The sequence below is a fragment of the Mycteria americana genome, chromosome 2 (genome assembly GCF_035582795.1).
Source record: "Mycteria americana isolate JAX WOST 10 ecotype Jacksonville Zoo and Gardens chromosome 2, USCA_MyAme_1.0, whole genome shotgun sequence".
NCBI classification, from domain to species: Eukaryota; Metazoa; Chordata; class Aves; order Ciconiiformes; family Ciconiidae; genus Mycteria; species Mycteria americana.
The window spans coordinates 39,687,112-39,704,103 of NC_134366.1; the positions used below are offsets into that span (position 1 = coordinate 39,687,112).

At 35.1% G+C, this 16,992-nt stretch overlaps 1 protein-coding gene across 3 annotated transcripts in view; it reads right to left on the reverse strand.

Annotated features, from left to right (window-relative positions):
* Nucleotides 1-16,992, reverse strand: part of ANKRD28 (ankyrin repeat domain 28) — a 126,977-nt gene that overhangs the window by 16,227 nt on the left and 93,758 nt on the right. For all 3 annotated transcript variants that reach the window (XM_075493096.1, XM_075493095.1, XM_075493094.1), the window contains exons 9-16: nucleotides 13,944-14,022; nucleotides 13,377-13,491; nucleotides 12,864-12,946; nucleotides 10,354-10,417; nucleotides 8,980-9,048; nucleotides 7,245-7,385; nucleotides 1,478-1,589; nucleotides 814-840 (exon numbers count right to left, since the gene is read on the reverse strand). In XM_075493096.1, the coding sequence (XP_075349211.1) occupies nucleotides 814-840; nucleotides 1,478-1,589; nucleotides 7,245-7,385; nucleotides 8,980-9,048; nucleotides 10,354-10,417; nucleotides 12,864-12,946; nucleotides 13,377-13,491; nucleotides 13,944-14,022 (690 nt within the window). The remainder of the gene's footprint in view (nucleotides 1-813; nucleotides 841-1,477; nucleotides 1,590-7,244; nucleotides 7,386-8,979; nucleotides 9,049-10,353; nucleotides 10,418-12,863; nucleotides 12,947-13,376; nucleotides 13,492-13,943; nucleotides 14,023-16,992) is intronic.

Below are 16,992 nucleotides of genomic sequence, written 5' to 3' on the forward strand. Positions count from 1 at the left end.
AGAGTAATATAGGATTACAGTTTCCTTAGGAATTCTAGATCTCCTTCAACCTTTCAAAGAGTTTGAATTGCAATGACTGCAACCCCTCCCCCATATTCATCTCCCAAGCACAGTTGTTTAATTTTGCATAACAATGCAATAATTAAATCAGAAACTAATCTAAAATTATTATTTTTCCTGAAGCAGCCATATGAAATAATACAGATGAAATGCATACAAAGGGAAGACAAGGACAGGTGAGAACAGCTGTAGGAGGAAAAAAACCCCAAACGAACAAGTAAGCATTTAGATTAGGTGAAAAGTCAGCAAGAAAACAAAATGAAAAGCCAGAAGGCAGGATTGATTTCTCAGAACAGAAAAACATTTCCCAAAGAGAAGAAATGGACCCCAAAAAGGCACAAGCGTTAGAAAATAGGATTAATGTCCATGTGTATACGTTTCTATTTGTTTTCAGATGTGTTCTAAAGTTTCAATTCTGGGTCTTTTTCAAGACCATATTTAATTTAGTACACTAGTAGAATTAAAACATTCAAAGTGTTTGATGAACACCAAATACATTCAGATCACTAAGTTTTCATTATCACACTTTTATAACATGGTCATACGAAAGTTCAAGTAAAAAAAAAACAGGCTTAAAAAAGAATTTTCTATTTTAAAATTCTAAATTGCAATTAAATCTAAATTGCAACTGAAATTAAATAATACATCTATGCATTGAAGAAATGGTTGAATAAGTCTAAGCAGTCTTTTTAAAATTACATGTTCCCTTTTGCTGTATAGTAGTACTTTAACAGTGAGAAATAATACACTTACAACATCCAGAGGCGTTTCGCTTGCAATCTGCAATTAAAAACATTCAGAATTCATGTTTGACTACATTTGAATATAAAAGTATAATTTGTATAAATATACTGAATTGTATAACAGAGAAGATAAAATTAGCATATCAAATAACATACACATTTTTGCAAAGGGATTAATAAAAAACTACCTGAGGCTTTATTATCTAAAATTCTGTTATGTGGCCATTAGTTACTGTAACTACGTGAACTATTTTAAAAGGCACCCTTACTTTACAGGTTCTTCCTACATTATAATTTGTTCCTTCAGATGACATTTGTGATATTTCTTAACACTTCTCAGTGCGATAATCTGTGGCTATTTTATTTCAGCCATCAGGAAAAAAGTGTATTCTAAGTTAAGAAGCAAAACAAAACTAATATCCCACATCCTCAACCAGTTATGTCTTCATCTCAGAATGTATTATCTTTTTAAGCCAGTGTCTACCATCTTAGCTTCTCACCTTGCCCCTACTTTAAAGAGTACCAAATGCTTAAATATTTATCCTCACAGGGGCTGAAAAACACTATTGACCTAGCTTACAGATGAAGAACCAAGGTGGAGGAATCTCCTAGCCTCTGCATCATACTCTGCAAGAGCAGCTGTTACAGCTTTCATCTATGATACGTTTTCTTACCAATTCAAGACATAAGCGATGACCATAAGCAGCTGAATAATGAACTGCATTGTATCCTTGTTTGTCTCGGATCCCCGGATTGGCATCATTTCTTAGCAAGTATTCCAGGCACCTATTTAAATTGACATATGCAACCATATATCTAAATGTTGAATTTCAACTTTACACTAAGTGATAAATTGTTCCAATTCAATTGGAAAATAGAATACAGCACACAGGAACACTGATTTAATGTACAATATTGGCTAGGACTAGCAAACTCCTAACTCATTACACCAAGTGTTAAGGTCAATCACAAAGCTTCCAAAATTTGAAAGAATCCTCCTCTGCAGACATCCTGCATCCTCTGAATTATCTGACTTGGTTAAAACTAGTATTTCATGGCTATTTTCCTCTTAGCTAATACAACTGCAGTTACCTTTGTTAATATAAGTGATTACTATTTTTGTATGTTTTTCTGTATCAGTACATTCTTCTCGACTTAATACAGAAAGAAGAGAACCGATAGCTGAGTTCTTCATGGTATGTATCCAGGAGTCACACACACATACACTTCCACTACCAGACACTAATATTTTCTTATATAGTAAACACACTTAGTTGTTGGCATACTTGAATCCTACCATTCCTTACACAAAGTTATAAGGCAGAACATGATCAGCACAGTTTCAACCACAAACACTCAGCCAGGAAGATGAAAAATAGGGTATTAAAGTCAGCTCCCTCTCCCTATTTTTCTGTTTTTAAGAGACTCCATGCATGCACACTGAACAATTCCAACCAATAACCCTACTTATTCATAATTCTGTTGTCTACCATTTCAGCAACATTTTGCAAAGCCTACAATAACGAGAATGAGAACTCTGAAGCAGTAGCTACCAGAGAACAAAGAGGTAAATTGATCTAGACTGAACTAACTGACACATAACAGTCTCAGCTTCAAGAGCTTCAGGAAAACAGGATAAAGACTGGTGAGAAACGAGCAGTCCCACAGTAATATCAGGTTATTTTGCAAATGTATTCATGAGACTATAAGAGCTGCCAAACATCCACATAGACACTGAGCAAGATCAAGATTGTACAGAGCCTCTAAAATTCTGAATTAATAGAATAGGAAAGGAAGAGAGATTTTAGATTTCTTATTGACAGAGTAAGATGATTCTGGTACTTCATTTGTCTCCGTTTGCTCAAACAGTTAGGGTTATGAAGGTCTCCTCAAGTCCTACCTTAAGCAGAACCTTCAAGATCTGAGAAACTGCACATACCATTTTACCTGATAACAGAACCAAGACCGCGTCTAATTCCTAAGACTACCTGACTTGAGAACAGAACATCTGGTACTTCACAAACGGCAGATGGACTTCAGATCCTTAGATCTGATCTCCTAGTCTGGGTTCACCAAAGCTGAATTGATTCAAAACCATCTGCTAGTATACTGAATGACTGGATCATTTGTTTCCAGCAGGGAAAAAAAAAAGACTTCATGACATCCCACTTGTCAACACTGCACATTATGATTAGATTGCCTGTTGAGACCTGGGCACAATATTTTTGAAGAGAAGACCAGAAAGCTCTGCATGTGTTCTACACAGCTCTGAGCTCAAGCATACTGATATGAAGTGGTTGGTCCTTTTGCCCTGAGATATCCACAATTTTCACAAGTGCTCTCTGCCTATAAAGGATCATCTGTTATGATAGAGCAAAATGAAGAATGGAATGGGTAGGTCTTCTTGCCACTGAAGGACCGCCTGACCATTCAGGAAAGGACCACCAAGCCACTAGGGGAATATCCATCCCAGAGAGGAGGAAGATTTGTAAGTCTTATTACGTATACCGTGAAGCTACATGCTGCCCTGTGACTAAAACGCAGGTAAGACATCACTGAGGTAGTAGTCATACACTCAAATGCAATCATATCTCTTATAACTTGGAACATATCCTGCAATAGTAGGGCTTTCTAAAGACTGAACTAGAGCTAAACAAAATCTGGGAGGTGAAAGTCTAAAGACACCCAGCCTCTGTATGGCCACTTCATCAGGCAGAAGTCCAGCAAGGGAGAGTGATATTCCAATCCTTCCCACATGGGTTGTTACAACTGTTGGTTTAGGACTATTTATTGTTCCTGAGGCAAATCCAGACAGGAGAACCTTGCATTGATAATAGTCCAGGAATACCTTTAAGTGAAGCTACTTTGTACACAACACATACTTTATATTATAGTTGGAAAGATTAATTCTGTGGGTCAAGAAGCACAAAGACATGCCCTTGGAATGCAGAGATGTTTATAGCTAGTCACCATCATGACCTTGAACTCGCTGGTGAAGCCATATGGTTTTCTTTAGTGTACAACAGGTCACTATCTCTTCTTCTCTCTGGGATGATGAAATACTTCTCCTTTATCAGTTAAATAAAATGCAACTGAAGCTAAAAAATATATTATCTTGTCAAATCCAGCTTGGAATCTTTCTTCCTTAGCACAGTTTATCTAAAGCTCTCACAGATTACCATCAACAGTGGTGACAAACGGGCCACTTGGATACACTGACAATATGAGGGTTTTAGTTCCCATTTCTCTCATGGGAAATTGGTAGAAAGTTAAAGGAAATGCCAACACTTGTAGTTGTATGATATGGCTATGCTGTGATGTCATGTGAAAAACTTGCGGTGGATACAGCAGGTTTAGATTTGAGAGGCAGGAATCCTAACATGACTTCTGATCAATGCTGTTAAGAGTAGAAACTTGATCATTCAAATCCCTGGAGAACATTCAGACCTTGGAGAAATACAGGTAGAAATTCTAGAAAAGCAGCCACCTCCTGAGGGAAGACAGCATGACCTTTCAACATCAGAACTCTTTGTAAGTTCTTTCAAAGAAGGGCACTGTTCCATCTGCTGACCCCAGGCAAGTTCATCATCTGAATGAGATCCAGTACCAGCTGTGATGAAATGGAAATACATTTCAACATGCGCAAGACAGCTGTACTGGGTCAAGGGCGAATAACCTCATGTGCAACAACAGCGATTTGCTGAAGTGAAAACCTGACATTTGCTTTTCCATCCTAGACAAAGGTTGAAATTAACAGACCAGGTGAGTGAAGATGAAAGGGGCAAAAAGCTGCAGGAAAAACTATGAACAAGGAAGTGTCTACTTGCAAAGCACTCTGATAGGAGCGACAGCAAGGTGCACTCTCACTTTCATCATTTTGTGTCCAGCATAAAGGAGAAAAGGACTTAGGTAGGTAGTGAAAAAGGTAAAAATTCTCCTATTTTAAAGAATAACGTGTGTAACACAAGATGTAAGTAACTTTACACCAAGTTCAACGTATCTAATAAAAAGCTACCTGTAAAGCATATCTATGTTTTTAACCAACTAATCCGGGTTTTACTTGCCTAGTAAACAAATGCCTGGATTTCATTAATGGTAACTGTGCTTGCATGTTTTTATTTGAATTGAAACGGGATGAGATTTCTGAGAATCCAAAGACAAGTCAATTTGTCCCATCAAGTGAGAACTACTGTCCCTACATTTTATTTAGACAATTGTCTAACTTCCTTTGTTAATTTTAATCAATGATTTTGTATTAACATTCATGGCGCACTAATAAATGTTAAACATCACTGACCTTGGCTATCTAAATTTCTATACTTGTGTACTTTCTGTATTTGTGTGCTCACAAAAATCACAATACACTAAATACGCTGCAGGAAGCAAAGTCTACTAAAAATCCTTGAGTACCCATTCTTTCCAATGCAAAATAGATAATTATTTTTGCTGTTTCTTCTCATCCAGGAAAGAGATTAACTTAGCATCTTTTGCATACTTAACTGTCCTCAACAGGCCTCTTTAAAAGGAGATTAATCAAACTTTCTGAAAGTCTAGATAAGTTACATTTGTTTCCCATTTATTTATTGGTGTACTGTCTACTAAATAATTCTAGCATAGAAAGAGCGTGTTTTTTCTCCCCTAAGATGCTGCTTAGTTTATCTCATTCTGCAATCATGTTTCTCTGTCTAGTCTTGTCAAAATGAGGCTTACTGGTGTTTGTTCCAGATCAGAAGCATTTGTTAAAGACACAAAAGAAACATTTCCAAACAGGAACAAATAGGAAAATAATTTTCAACAAAAACATCCTTGTCCCTAAAATCTGCCTTTAAAGATGTCTGAACAAAGACTATAAAAATGCACATAAATATCTCTGGAATTTCTATATAGATCATTTCCTGACTTTTTTTTCCCAGGCTTTATATTCCAACTCAGTAACCATTTTTAGCTTCGTTCCTGTTTTGAATATGAGCTGAGCAGTACTGGTTTTCCAGCTGTTACTAATCATCTTGCTGCATCAATATAAAAAGCTTCTCCTCAGGCCATTCTGCTTTGCAGCCTGTCTTCCAGAGAGCCAACTGTTAATCAGAGGAGCAATATCATGTGGGTTCCAGAGACGGTTCTTTGAGTTATCTCTCAAAGCTCTGCAGTACTGCCATCATCATTTTTGCTCGTGCCTTTTACAAGACAGATGGCAAAACGATGTCATCTGAAGAACCATTATAGTTTGGAGGTTTTCAGAGCAACTGTGAAGCTAAAATTAATCCTAGCTCAACTTGTAAGAGGGCAATTAAAGTAAAATTATCTCAGCAAACTCCAGCAGGAATTGAAAGCATATCTAAAAAGCGGCAGACAATTTTGCTTTGAAATTTGGCTTTACATAAAAAAGGCATGTACTTTAAATGTTAGTTAAATGGCGATTAAAAGTATTCTTTATTTATCCTTCAAAACCCAATCTGTAAGTTACATGCCACCTCGTTCCTATTGCTACCTCACCTTTTAAAAGGTGTTGTATTAAAACAAGATGATATGGCACTAAGCAGCACTCTTTTCCAGTGAAGGTGTCACTGGATGCATTTGAAATGCGATGCCGCGCATTGTTTTGACCCGTGTATGTGAGTGTGTGCACATGCAAGTGGTACTCTTCCCAAGTCTCCTCAATATATACAATGGCTGGAGCTCAAGTAATCGCATCAATTTCGTGCTATCTATATAAGCTTTGCATGTAAGCACTTAAGTCATTAATAACTATGTTAAATATAACCATTAGTTACAAAATAAACACACACAAGAGACATTTATGGATTTATGAAAGTTTCTGGATGCATTTCATTAATGAAAGTCTAACTACTTCACAAAAATTTACATTAACAAGAGATAGAGTTGTAATGTCAAACACGAATAGTTTAATCAAATACCAAATGGATAAAGCATCTTATATTGAAACACTGAGTTCATTTCTATCCTGATGCAGGCCTACTGTAACTCACAGTCTAGTTTTACAGTGTATTTCTGACTAACTACACAGATTTTTGGGCAACATTGAGAACCCTCCGTAAAACACACCATCCTTCATCAGAATTTGATTTTAAAGCAAAATGACCCTACTGCTCACAACTGTCATAATAACTCCCACAAACGATATCTACTCAACCACTACACAGCAGGTGGGATTAAAAACTCTATTCCTAATGAATTCCTGAATTAGGACATCTGCATTATAGGACATAACCAAAAAATTACAATATATTTTACTATTGTTCATTTTTCTTGGAAATATTTGTTACATAAAATATTTTATATACAATGAACAATCCACTGTCGAGTTTAATCTTTAAAAATATTAAAAAATGCATCTGGCAAATCTGAAGGCAGAACATACAGGGAATTCACAGCTCAAACGTTTCTAAGGAGAAAGGCTTTAGTACAAAGCATGCCACTTACTTTCCATCTGTGTCTGATGCAGCTGCATAGTGCAGAGGTGTACAACCCCTCTCATCAAGGTCATTCACACTAGCTCCAGATCCCACAAGGGCAAACAGGCACTGATAATTACAATTGGCAGCAGCATAATGGAGTGGAGTTCTTTAGTACACATTTAAATAAAAAGTACAATGGTAAATAACAGCAAAATAATATTATAGAGACAGAAAAAGCAAAATAAAATGAAACTTAAATCCTCCTTACATTTTTTAACAAGTATTTGTGGTGAAGAATGCATCATTACAATATTAAAAAATGGGGCCGTTTTCTAGGGGCCATTTAATAATGCAGAACCACATGTAGGGGATCTATTTGCCAGACAAAATATGCACAAACTTTGTATTAAGGGAAGCTTTATATGAATTTTCTTGTGTAAACATATAGAGGAAAATCAAATTTACATTAGAAATATTATTTTTAGTTAAGTAATTTCAAGCCACATGGAAAAATATGCGCAAATCTAAGAACTGCATAGCAACTAAACAAGGTCAAAATAAAATACAACAATGAACAAGTAGATGTTTTCGACAAACAGATCAGAATTTTGCCTAAGAGAGGCAAGCATTATTTATTTATTTTTAACTACACTAACATAGCATAGGTATTGTTAAAGAAAACTTTTAAAAATATACCTTGTCTTCTTATAATAAAAGCGTGAAATATTAGTACTGATGTATAATCTCAGAGGAAACTTACTCCAGCTTCAAATACATAAACAATTCTCTAAATAAACCAGTTTGGATAAAATTTCAAAAGCACCAAGATGACTCAGAATTCCATTTTCTATTTTTAGAAAGAGATTGCTACTATAAATATCTCAATTTTGAGGAGACAGTCAGGCACTTCAAAGTGTCCTACCTCTTCCCTCTCCCTTAAAATTACTTTTTCCCATTTCTCTCCATTTTTAACTATTTAATCTTTTCCCTCTCCCAAAATAATTGCTCTATATAACATGCACGTTAAACCAAAACCCAAACCAAACAGACAAAAAACCAACTTCCAATGACAAAAGTTATGACAGATAGTTGTTCCTTTCTCAGGAAAGAATGGAAGTGGAATTTAAAGCAGAATACAACTTTGGTTTCATAACATTCTCCTCAAGTCCTACTCCTGCTGTTCACATCCTGGAAAATCATATTTTCCATGATGTGATGTGAGATTTTACACAAGTACTGATCATGCCATCTAAACTTAAATAATCCTATACTAAAAATAGAAATAAATGTCATTCCAAAAGAGTTCAGAGCACGAACAAGGAAACTGAAAGGCGTGGATATAACAAAAGGAAAAAGGTGAAGCAGTTATAATAAAATAATGGATTTTTTAAATAAAAAAAAGCTTAGAAATAGCAACAGATTTATAGATTTGACTAATACATTATTTGGAAAACATCACTAATGTCCCTGGATGGAGCAATTTAAACTCATTAATCCATGTTATAAGCAAAAAAGGCTCATAAAAATTGCAGTTGAATATGGAACTCAGTCTTTAAAAACAAGACTAACCACCTAACTTAACACAATAAACAAAATATGTTTGTAACGTTTGATAACATATGCTGAAGCATAGTTTATTAAAGACATTGTATCTTAAAAAACATTTAAACTGGAACACACAGACTTGCCCACATACTAATAAGCTACTTCTGCAATACTTTTAACAGCCCTTTACAATATACAAATCTAGAATGCCTTACCTCCCAAATCTGTCCTTTTTGTTGAAATCTGCACCAGTATTTAGCAGAAGATTTAGGCACTCCAAATTCCTATTAAATTAATGCAATATTACTTGTGATTGCAAATTTTATTTCCTTAATACTGGCCTCTGCAAGTATCAGAACTGCTACACATACACATCTCATACATTAGTTTTAATTGAACTGAACTATCCTATGAAAATTTTGATAAAATATATTTTTGTATGTAAAGTAGATTTCATAATTGCAGGACCAAACCAGAAAAGAATACAAATTATTTCAAGTCCATATATAGAAATTTTATTGATATCAAATGGCATGCATAAAAGCACATAAACATTAACCTAATTTAATAGAAATTTCAATTCTTTAAAGCAAACAAGCAATAACACCTGCACGTCACATGCTTTTTGCTACCAGGATTCCAGCACGGAGGCAAGTTTTTAACGTATATTTTTTAAGGCCAAATATAACTTGCAACATAAATATTTTACTTTTTAGTGTAATTCATTTTCAATACAATATGATCATTATAATAGATGTACAATACTGCTTACAGCTTAACCACTTAGTAACTTTCCTAAACTGGAGATGAATGAGGGAATGTGTCACAACTTATGTGTTTTTATATGAAAAGATAGCATTTTAACCTTAATCATTTGCAACAAGGATGTATCTATCAAGTATCTTGACTTGGAATGATTACTTAACAGTATTACTTAAACAACATTGAAACAGAAAAATGAAAATATCAATATCATGGAGTTCTTGTGTCCCACAAAGTGTATCATGAAATTTATTACCCAATTCTTCCAGGCAATTTTGAGTAGCTGCTATAGAAAACCTACAATACAATAACAATAATCAATATGGATCACAACTCAAGTGATGAGCAAGTAGTTCTGACTACTTCATCCACCTAAACTCTGGAATTTAATTATGGCTTTTAATTTAGTTAGATTGATCTTTCGTTTATGGATATGGTAAAAACATATTTCCCAAAGTTGCTGTTCTCCACCTCATGTCCTACAGTGATCTTAGCTGGGCATGCCATCTTTGAATGCTGTAAATTCTAAAAATTATATCATCATCCATGGGAATTTAAAATAAAATTCACTTCATCCCCAAGCATAAACCTAAGGTAAGGCTGATGATACTTGGACACTGTACTCCAATAATTACTTATTGAGCTGAATATTTCATTTATTTTTATTGTTTGTAGATAGAATCCATCTTGAAATTATTTTCATGTTTACATAAATTCCAAGGGAAGAGGGAAGGAAAAGCACAGAGAGGAAATAATAAAGAACAGGAACAATCAGCAATTGAAAAAAGAACACTAAAATACAAAAGCATGAATACTTTTTTACATACCCTCCAGCTGCAGCTGCATGAAGACAAGTCCTGCCAAAGTCATCTGGGGTGTCTATGTCAAAACCTACAAATCAAGTGTTTTGTAAAGTCATTTACATTACAAAGTAACACCACCTTTCACAAAACTGCTCTCATCTACTCTTAAGAGAAATGCTTGCTAAGCAAAGTTAGCTATTTGCAAAAAGTACTTAAGCACTGAAAATTTACTTCATTTGAAACACATCCTTGCTATTTGTAGTATTTTTAAAAACAGGTGTTCAAGTAAAACCGAAAGGGATAAGGTAAAAGACAATTAGCTGCACTGAGGCAAGAGGCTATTTTCTTTCCTATCCTATTTGCCTGCTAATATTTCTGTGTAATTTAGTATTGAATATAAAATATATGAAGGTAATAGGAAAATTTAAGAATATGCTAGAATCTATCCGTGTTATGCAGAGATTTTTTTTTTTTTTAAATAAAGAGGGGGATGTCAGCATTACTAAATCCTTAATTTAGTACTATACTAAACACTTAAATTTTATCCTTGAGTTTACCTCTTTAGTCCCAGAGAAATAACTTTGTTAAGCTGGAGTGAAGGCTGTAAATAGCAATTACTTACAGAGGAGCCCTTTAGAGAACATTGTAGTTTTCTCTTCCCAAAATGTGTGAACTATGGAACTTCAGATTTGAGATCACAAACTTTAACTGTGCAATTCCACATCTAACCATATACTTTGACATGAAGATTACTATTTAAATCAGGTTTCAAAGCTACATTTTTGGTTAGAGAAAACTACTATATCCCCCTAAAAGTCTTGCTCTTGTATAACAAAACTTACTCATTAAATCTCCAGTTTTGGTACTTTTGCCTGGAAATGCAAATTTTTTTTTTTTTTTTTTTTCATTTTTAAGAATTGTTCAACAACGATAAATAGTGAACAACACAGCATGTATTATTCAAGAGTACTCCTGTTCAAGACTGTTTTCCTTCTCCATATCCCCCAAAACATAGGTTTTGTATGCTCCACTAAAGTTCTCCTCCCATTTCAATAGGCAGTGATATACAGCAAACAATTTAAGAAAGTTTACCAATCTGATTTGGAAAGCAGTCTTTGATGCCTTTCCACATCCCTAGGTTGCTTGTCTAACATCACTGACTACTTAAATGTTGTTCAGTACTGGGACTAGGCAGATTGATTTTTTTTTTTTTAAGGTCTGCACATGAATATTAATGAATTTAAAAATAAGATATTCTTAATTTACATAAATGAGGCTCTTCCTCCCAAAACCAAAAGGGCACATAGTCTGCAGATACCAAACCCCACACCAAGAGCATGTACTAATAAGCTGTTAGCAGTATCCAGTCTTTCCAGTCTGAAGGCTGAACATACTCTTCAAGTCCTTATATGCTCCAGGCTACATTTACATCCAAGTTTGCTCAACTCATCTAAAAGTCACAGAAACCACTTGCAAGTCTTCCGCAGGGATTCCTTTGCCATATTGAATCTCCAGTAAGGGCACAGCCAGCACAGCACCATGTGCAGAAAGGAGAAAGAGCCAGAGTATTCCTCATTTTGAATGCACCCAATTGAAATATGGTCAACTATAGGACAGTTCTCTCCTGGAGCAAATCCTTGCAACCTTGTCCATAACAGGACAGTGAAATAAAAAGCCTTACTGGTGGTAGTATTAGTTATATTCCTTTAGTTCTTCTCCCAGGCTTCCCTGGCAGACAATATAAAGCTGGGTAAGCAACTTCTCACTCTTCCTTTTCCCCAACCCTCTGCCCCCACTTTTCTTTTGTCAAAAACCATGAAGTGCCTTCAGATTAATGTAGAACCATTTAGTTTATGCTTCTGTTCCTGAAGCTTCCACAATCCTTCAGACAAATCTACTTTCTCAGAATTGCAATGGTTCAAAGACCTCAGAATTCACACCAGAGCACTCTGGACAACAAGGTAAGTAATAACGTTACAACCATCCGCAAGTTCAGGGAGAAATCAAACAATGAAAGCAAAGCACCCTTCGGGTTGCATTTAATTAACAATAAACCACCAACGCAACAGTTTCTTAATGTAGCAGTCCATAGAGTCTTCAGAGCTATTAGGTGCCCACTACAGCAATAGACAGGAATAGACCGAGCTAAAGACATCATGGAAGGGAAATGGAGGATGCTCCATGAAGTAATTTAAGAGAACGTTAGTGTTTCTCCTTGAAGTTGCATTATGGTCTGAACCAGTCATCCCACCTCTATGGCCAACTTAAAACGCACAAACACAACATTTAAAAAGTTATAGACTCATTATTTCAATTTGGATGATTTTATTTTTTATTTTTAAATTACTTCTGTAAAAAGTTTGCATTTGCTTTAACTATGGACTGTCTCTTAAAAAAACAAGCACTGGACCCAGGCTACTAGTAAACTATAAAGATTTTTATGTATTACTAAATTAAGACTTAATTAAAAGCTATTCTACAGAATAAAAAAACAAAGTACAAAGCAGCCATAAGATTTTTAAAGAGTATCCTACCTGATGAGAGGAGCTTTCTGCAGCAGTCTGAAAATCCACTTAATGCTGCCAAATGGAGAGGAAACATCCCATGTATACCCCGCCTAAGATACACCATAATCAGGTATCACAGTTTCATTACAATTAAAATAAAACAAACATGATTGTGTGCCAAAGTGCACGGGCATGGTGGATTCAGCAAACCACCTAATTAGAATACTGAGCCTTAGGAAAACTTCACATATTAAACACTTTCTTACAAGCTAGCAGGATGCATTAAGTCAGTGCAACAGCCTATTAAAACTTCCAGAGCTTTTACTTCAAATACATTAGAGGAAAATCTATTTCTCTTTCTTTTTGTACAAATTGCGATGTTCTGAGTAGCTACTTAAAAGTACAGTACAGGATACTACACAAATATTTCCTATTTCAAGTTGAAGATGATATTACCAAAAAATCATACTAGTCTTGTTAATCTAATAAATACATTTCTAAATGATCTCAGCTTGCATTCATGTCAGTAAAGTTACCTACTTTGCAGTGTCAGCACCACTCGTAATCAGAGTGTTGATTAATAGCTCATGGCCATATCTAGCTGCTATGTGCAAAGGAGTATTTCCATTCTTATCTTCACAGTCTATTTCAGCTCCTATAATAAAAAGTAATTACTAAGTAAGAATATATGTAGGCACACAGATACTTTTGTTAGAAAAAAAGCACTGATGATAATTTAAGCAACATTAATAATTGTCCATGAATGACTACTTTGGATTTAAAATCTATACAACTTTCAGTAGTATTTAGTATTAATAATAAGCAAAACAGAGAGAAGCATTTTATTATGTCCCATATGGTTACAAACTTTCTGCCACCTGGGTTATGGAAGAGAAACGAATGTATTTTCCTGCATTCTGAAAAATAAATGGTTCTTCAATGTAACTTATCAAACTGTAAAGGAAATATGCCAGACTCCACCATTAACTGAACTGCTACTGGACATTGGATATGAAAAAATGTTCAGTACACTTATCAATACAAGAGGAGGAAAATATTCATAATACTGGAAAGCTGATGACAAAAGTACTCTCTCCGCCTTTTTACCATTTTGAATGATGGTTTGAGATCTTGAAAATCTACCATGGATCGCTGTCATGTGCAAAGGTGTTTTCCCATCTTTACTCTGGAAAAGAAAAAAAAACCACAACCCAGTGTTTACTTATGGCCAGTAACAGTAATCCACCAGAACTGATAAAAAAAGAAAAAGGACATTCTTTGACTTTCTTCTCTCCCCTCTACTTTCTCCTTTAAATTGTTTCTATGCACTTCTGCAAGACAGATGCTGGCAGCGACAAGTCAGCATGACGGGGCAAGCTTTTCAAAAGAGCTGCTCTGAATCACTCTTCCAGCTGTGAGTGACAACCCAGTGATGCCCACTCACTCACAGTTATGCCTTTAGGATAATCACTCTCAAGAGGATGATGACAGCGCACAACTTTAGCAACAAGACTATGTCCAACTCTTCCCCCATCCAAGTCTAAAACAAAACAATGCTTCTTTAAATTAAGTTTGTTTCTTGAAAGAAAATAGCTTTCTTTACTATAGAGGTTTACACATTATATTAGAAGACAACACCTTAAAAAGCTCATGTGTTTCACAGAAATTTCTGTGACGTGATATTTGTAAGCAATTTATCATAAACCACAAGTAATCCCGGGGTAGAACTATTCAACCATAATTGGTACTGTATGTTTGACACACATATCAAATGTGCACTTAGTCATTCACCCAGTAAAGATGTCCTTCAAGTAGGCCAACAGTAATACATAAGGAAATTTCAATTTTTAAACAGCACAATCTCAATGCACTTACAAAACCAGTTTTTTCTGTTATTACTTTAGGATGATTTTTTCCCCCTGTACTTTATAATAGGTAATGGGAAAGGTTTACTGCAGAAAAAAAGTTCCTACAAATGCACACAAAAATTGCAAACATGACACTCAAAAAATAAAAGCACTCTTGGACGCACATGCATACCACATCTTTACATTTTAAACACTGGCTTTGAAGAGTATGAAATGTTCACAAAATACAAAGTTAAAAAAGACAAAAGATGGTAGGGGGAACATATGATATGAACATATGTATTGAAATATCATGAATTGCTGTCATGTGCAAAAGCGTCTTCCCATCTCTACTCTTCCTTTGGAACCAAATGGCAAAGCTTCTATGGATGTGTTACTGAAAGTCTGCTGAAGACCCTTTTAGACAGAGTTGAACATGGAATTTTTAGTTGTGTCACTGCACAGAGCAGCATACATCACCTAGAACAATGCAATTATGGGAAACATTGTCTTCTCAGACCCAGACTGAAAGAAATAAAACGCTTGATAATGTCAGCCAAGTTATCTCCAGATGTTTCCGCTAGCAGATTTCTTTGACTGTAAATAATCCAAAAGACACATCCACATATCCATAGCAGACGCAAAGAAACACAAAAAATGGGGTTGAAATCCACTTGAAGGATTGGACAATCGATTTTACTTCTGTCATTGGAGACCTTAAGAAAAGGCCAAATAAACACATCCTAAGTGACGCCTTCCCCAAGCAATCTCTATGCTCTGATTTTCTTATGAAGAGAATTTTCTTTTAATGTCTACCTTTCATCTTTCTCCCCACGGTTTTGTTCTACTCTCTTTATCCAACCATTAATATTCTCCGTGTCCAACTACTTTCCTCCTTTAAAACAATTGTTACACATCTGGTGTCTCTTTCCCTCACTTTTCTCCTTCTTTAAGCTGAACAATCAATTAATTTAAAGAAAAATGATTACATAAAGTAAGCTTCATTGGAGTGAATGACCAAAAGCTGCTTTGGTAACTAATGTTCTAAACTTTAAAAGGGGAAATTTTGAGAAAGTATAAATTAATACTAAATATATATATTTAAGTATAAATAATATAATATATAAATACATATTTAAGTATAAATTAATAATAAATTAGTGAAGTAACAGACAGAATAACTTAAAGGCTCAGATAAAGAGGCCTGCAATCTCACTGGCTCAGATATGCTAAATCTGTATCTCGAAGGCTAATGAAGAGTAAGAAGATGGAGCAGAAAAAAGTAGATCCAAGTCTCACTGAGCACATTAATAAAGTACCTTACAAGGATGTAAGAATAACTTAAGGTGACCGTATTAGAAACTAGGGAGCATGGTGGTCAAGTGAGAACCCTCACAAGACAGCTTGAGTAAGATCTTGCAAAGGACAGCAAAATAAGCTACAAAATCATTTTCCAGTTGTAAATGAAAAACCACAGTACAATCAATAACGGATTTTCAGATTTACTCTGCTCAAATTTACTTAAAAATTCACTTAACGTAGATTTCTAAGACAATGGATTTGATTACCCACAGTGCCTCTCTGCCTTCTAACAGTCTCAGGTTCCTTTGCAACCCAGGAGTAACATAACACGCAATTGTCTATCAACATATAAACATAGAACAGGTATAAGATTAAATGAAGGTGATAATTTCCATGTTGAAGCTGAACTGCTAGGTATAGGATTGCATTCAGAATTCCCTTCTTCGACATTGTCACTAGGGAAGGATATACAGAATCAGAACGGGTAGCCAAAGAGTTCTTTAAACAATGAAACAGCAAGGCTCTATTTATTGAACAAAGTACTGTTTCCTGAGACGCCAGGAGGTTGGACTGCATAAGCAAGGAGGTATCTTCAAAACTTTTGCTTCAATTTCCTTTTTTATGCTTTTAAGGTCTTCTATCTAAATATTAACTTAACTACAGCTGTCTGATTTTATGAGATCAGATAGGATCAGCGCACATGATATAATAGCTATGATAACTTTTGTTGTCTTCACTGAAACTCAGTTAAGTGTGGTAATAGGAAAGAATACACCCAAATCTCCTCTATCACTAGAGAAAACATATCCACAAAATACTTAAGATCATATGAAATTTGCTAAGAACAGTAATTGCTATTAGACAGAAAGAATTAACACACAGCACAAGGTGTTCTATCAAGTGATTACTCGGATATTAACTGTACTCAGACTACTGAGCTTTACTGAGGGTCAGGGGAAATGTGGGTCTATCATGTCACAGCATTCCTCCAAGTGAAATCTCCCCCT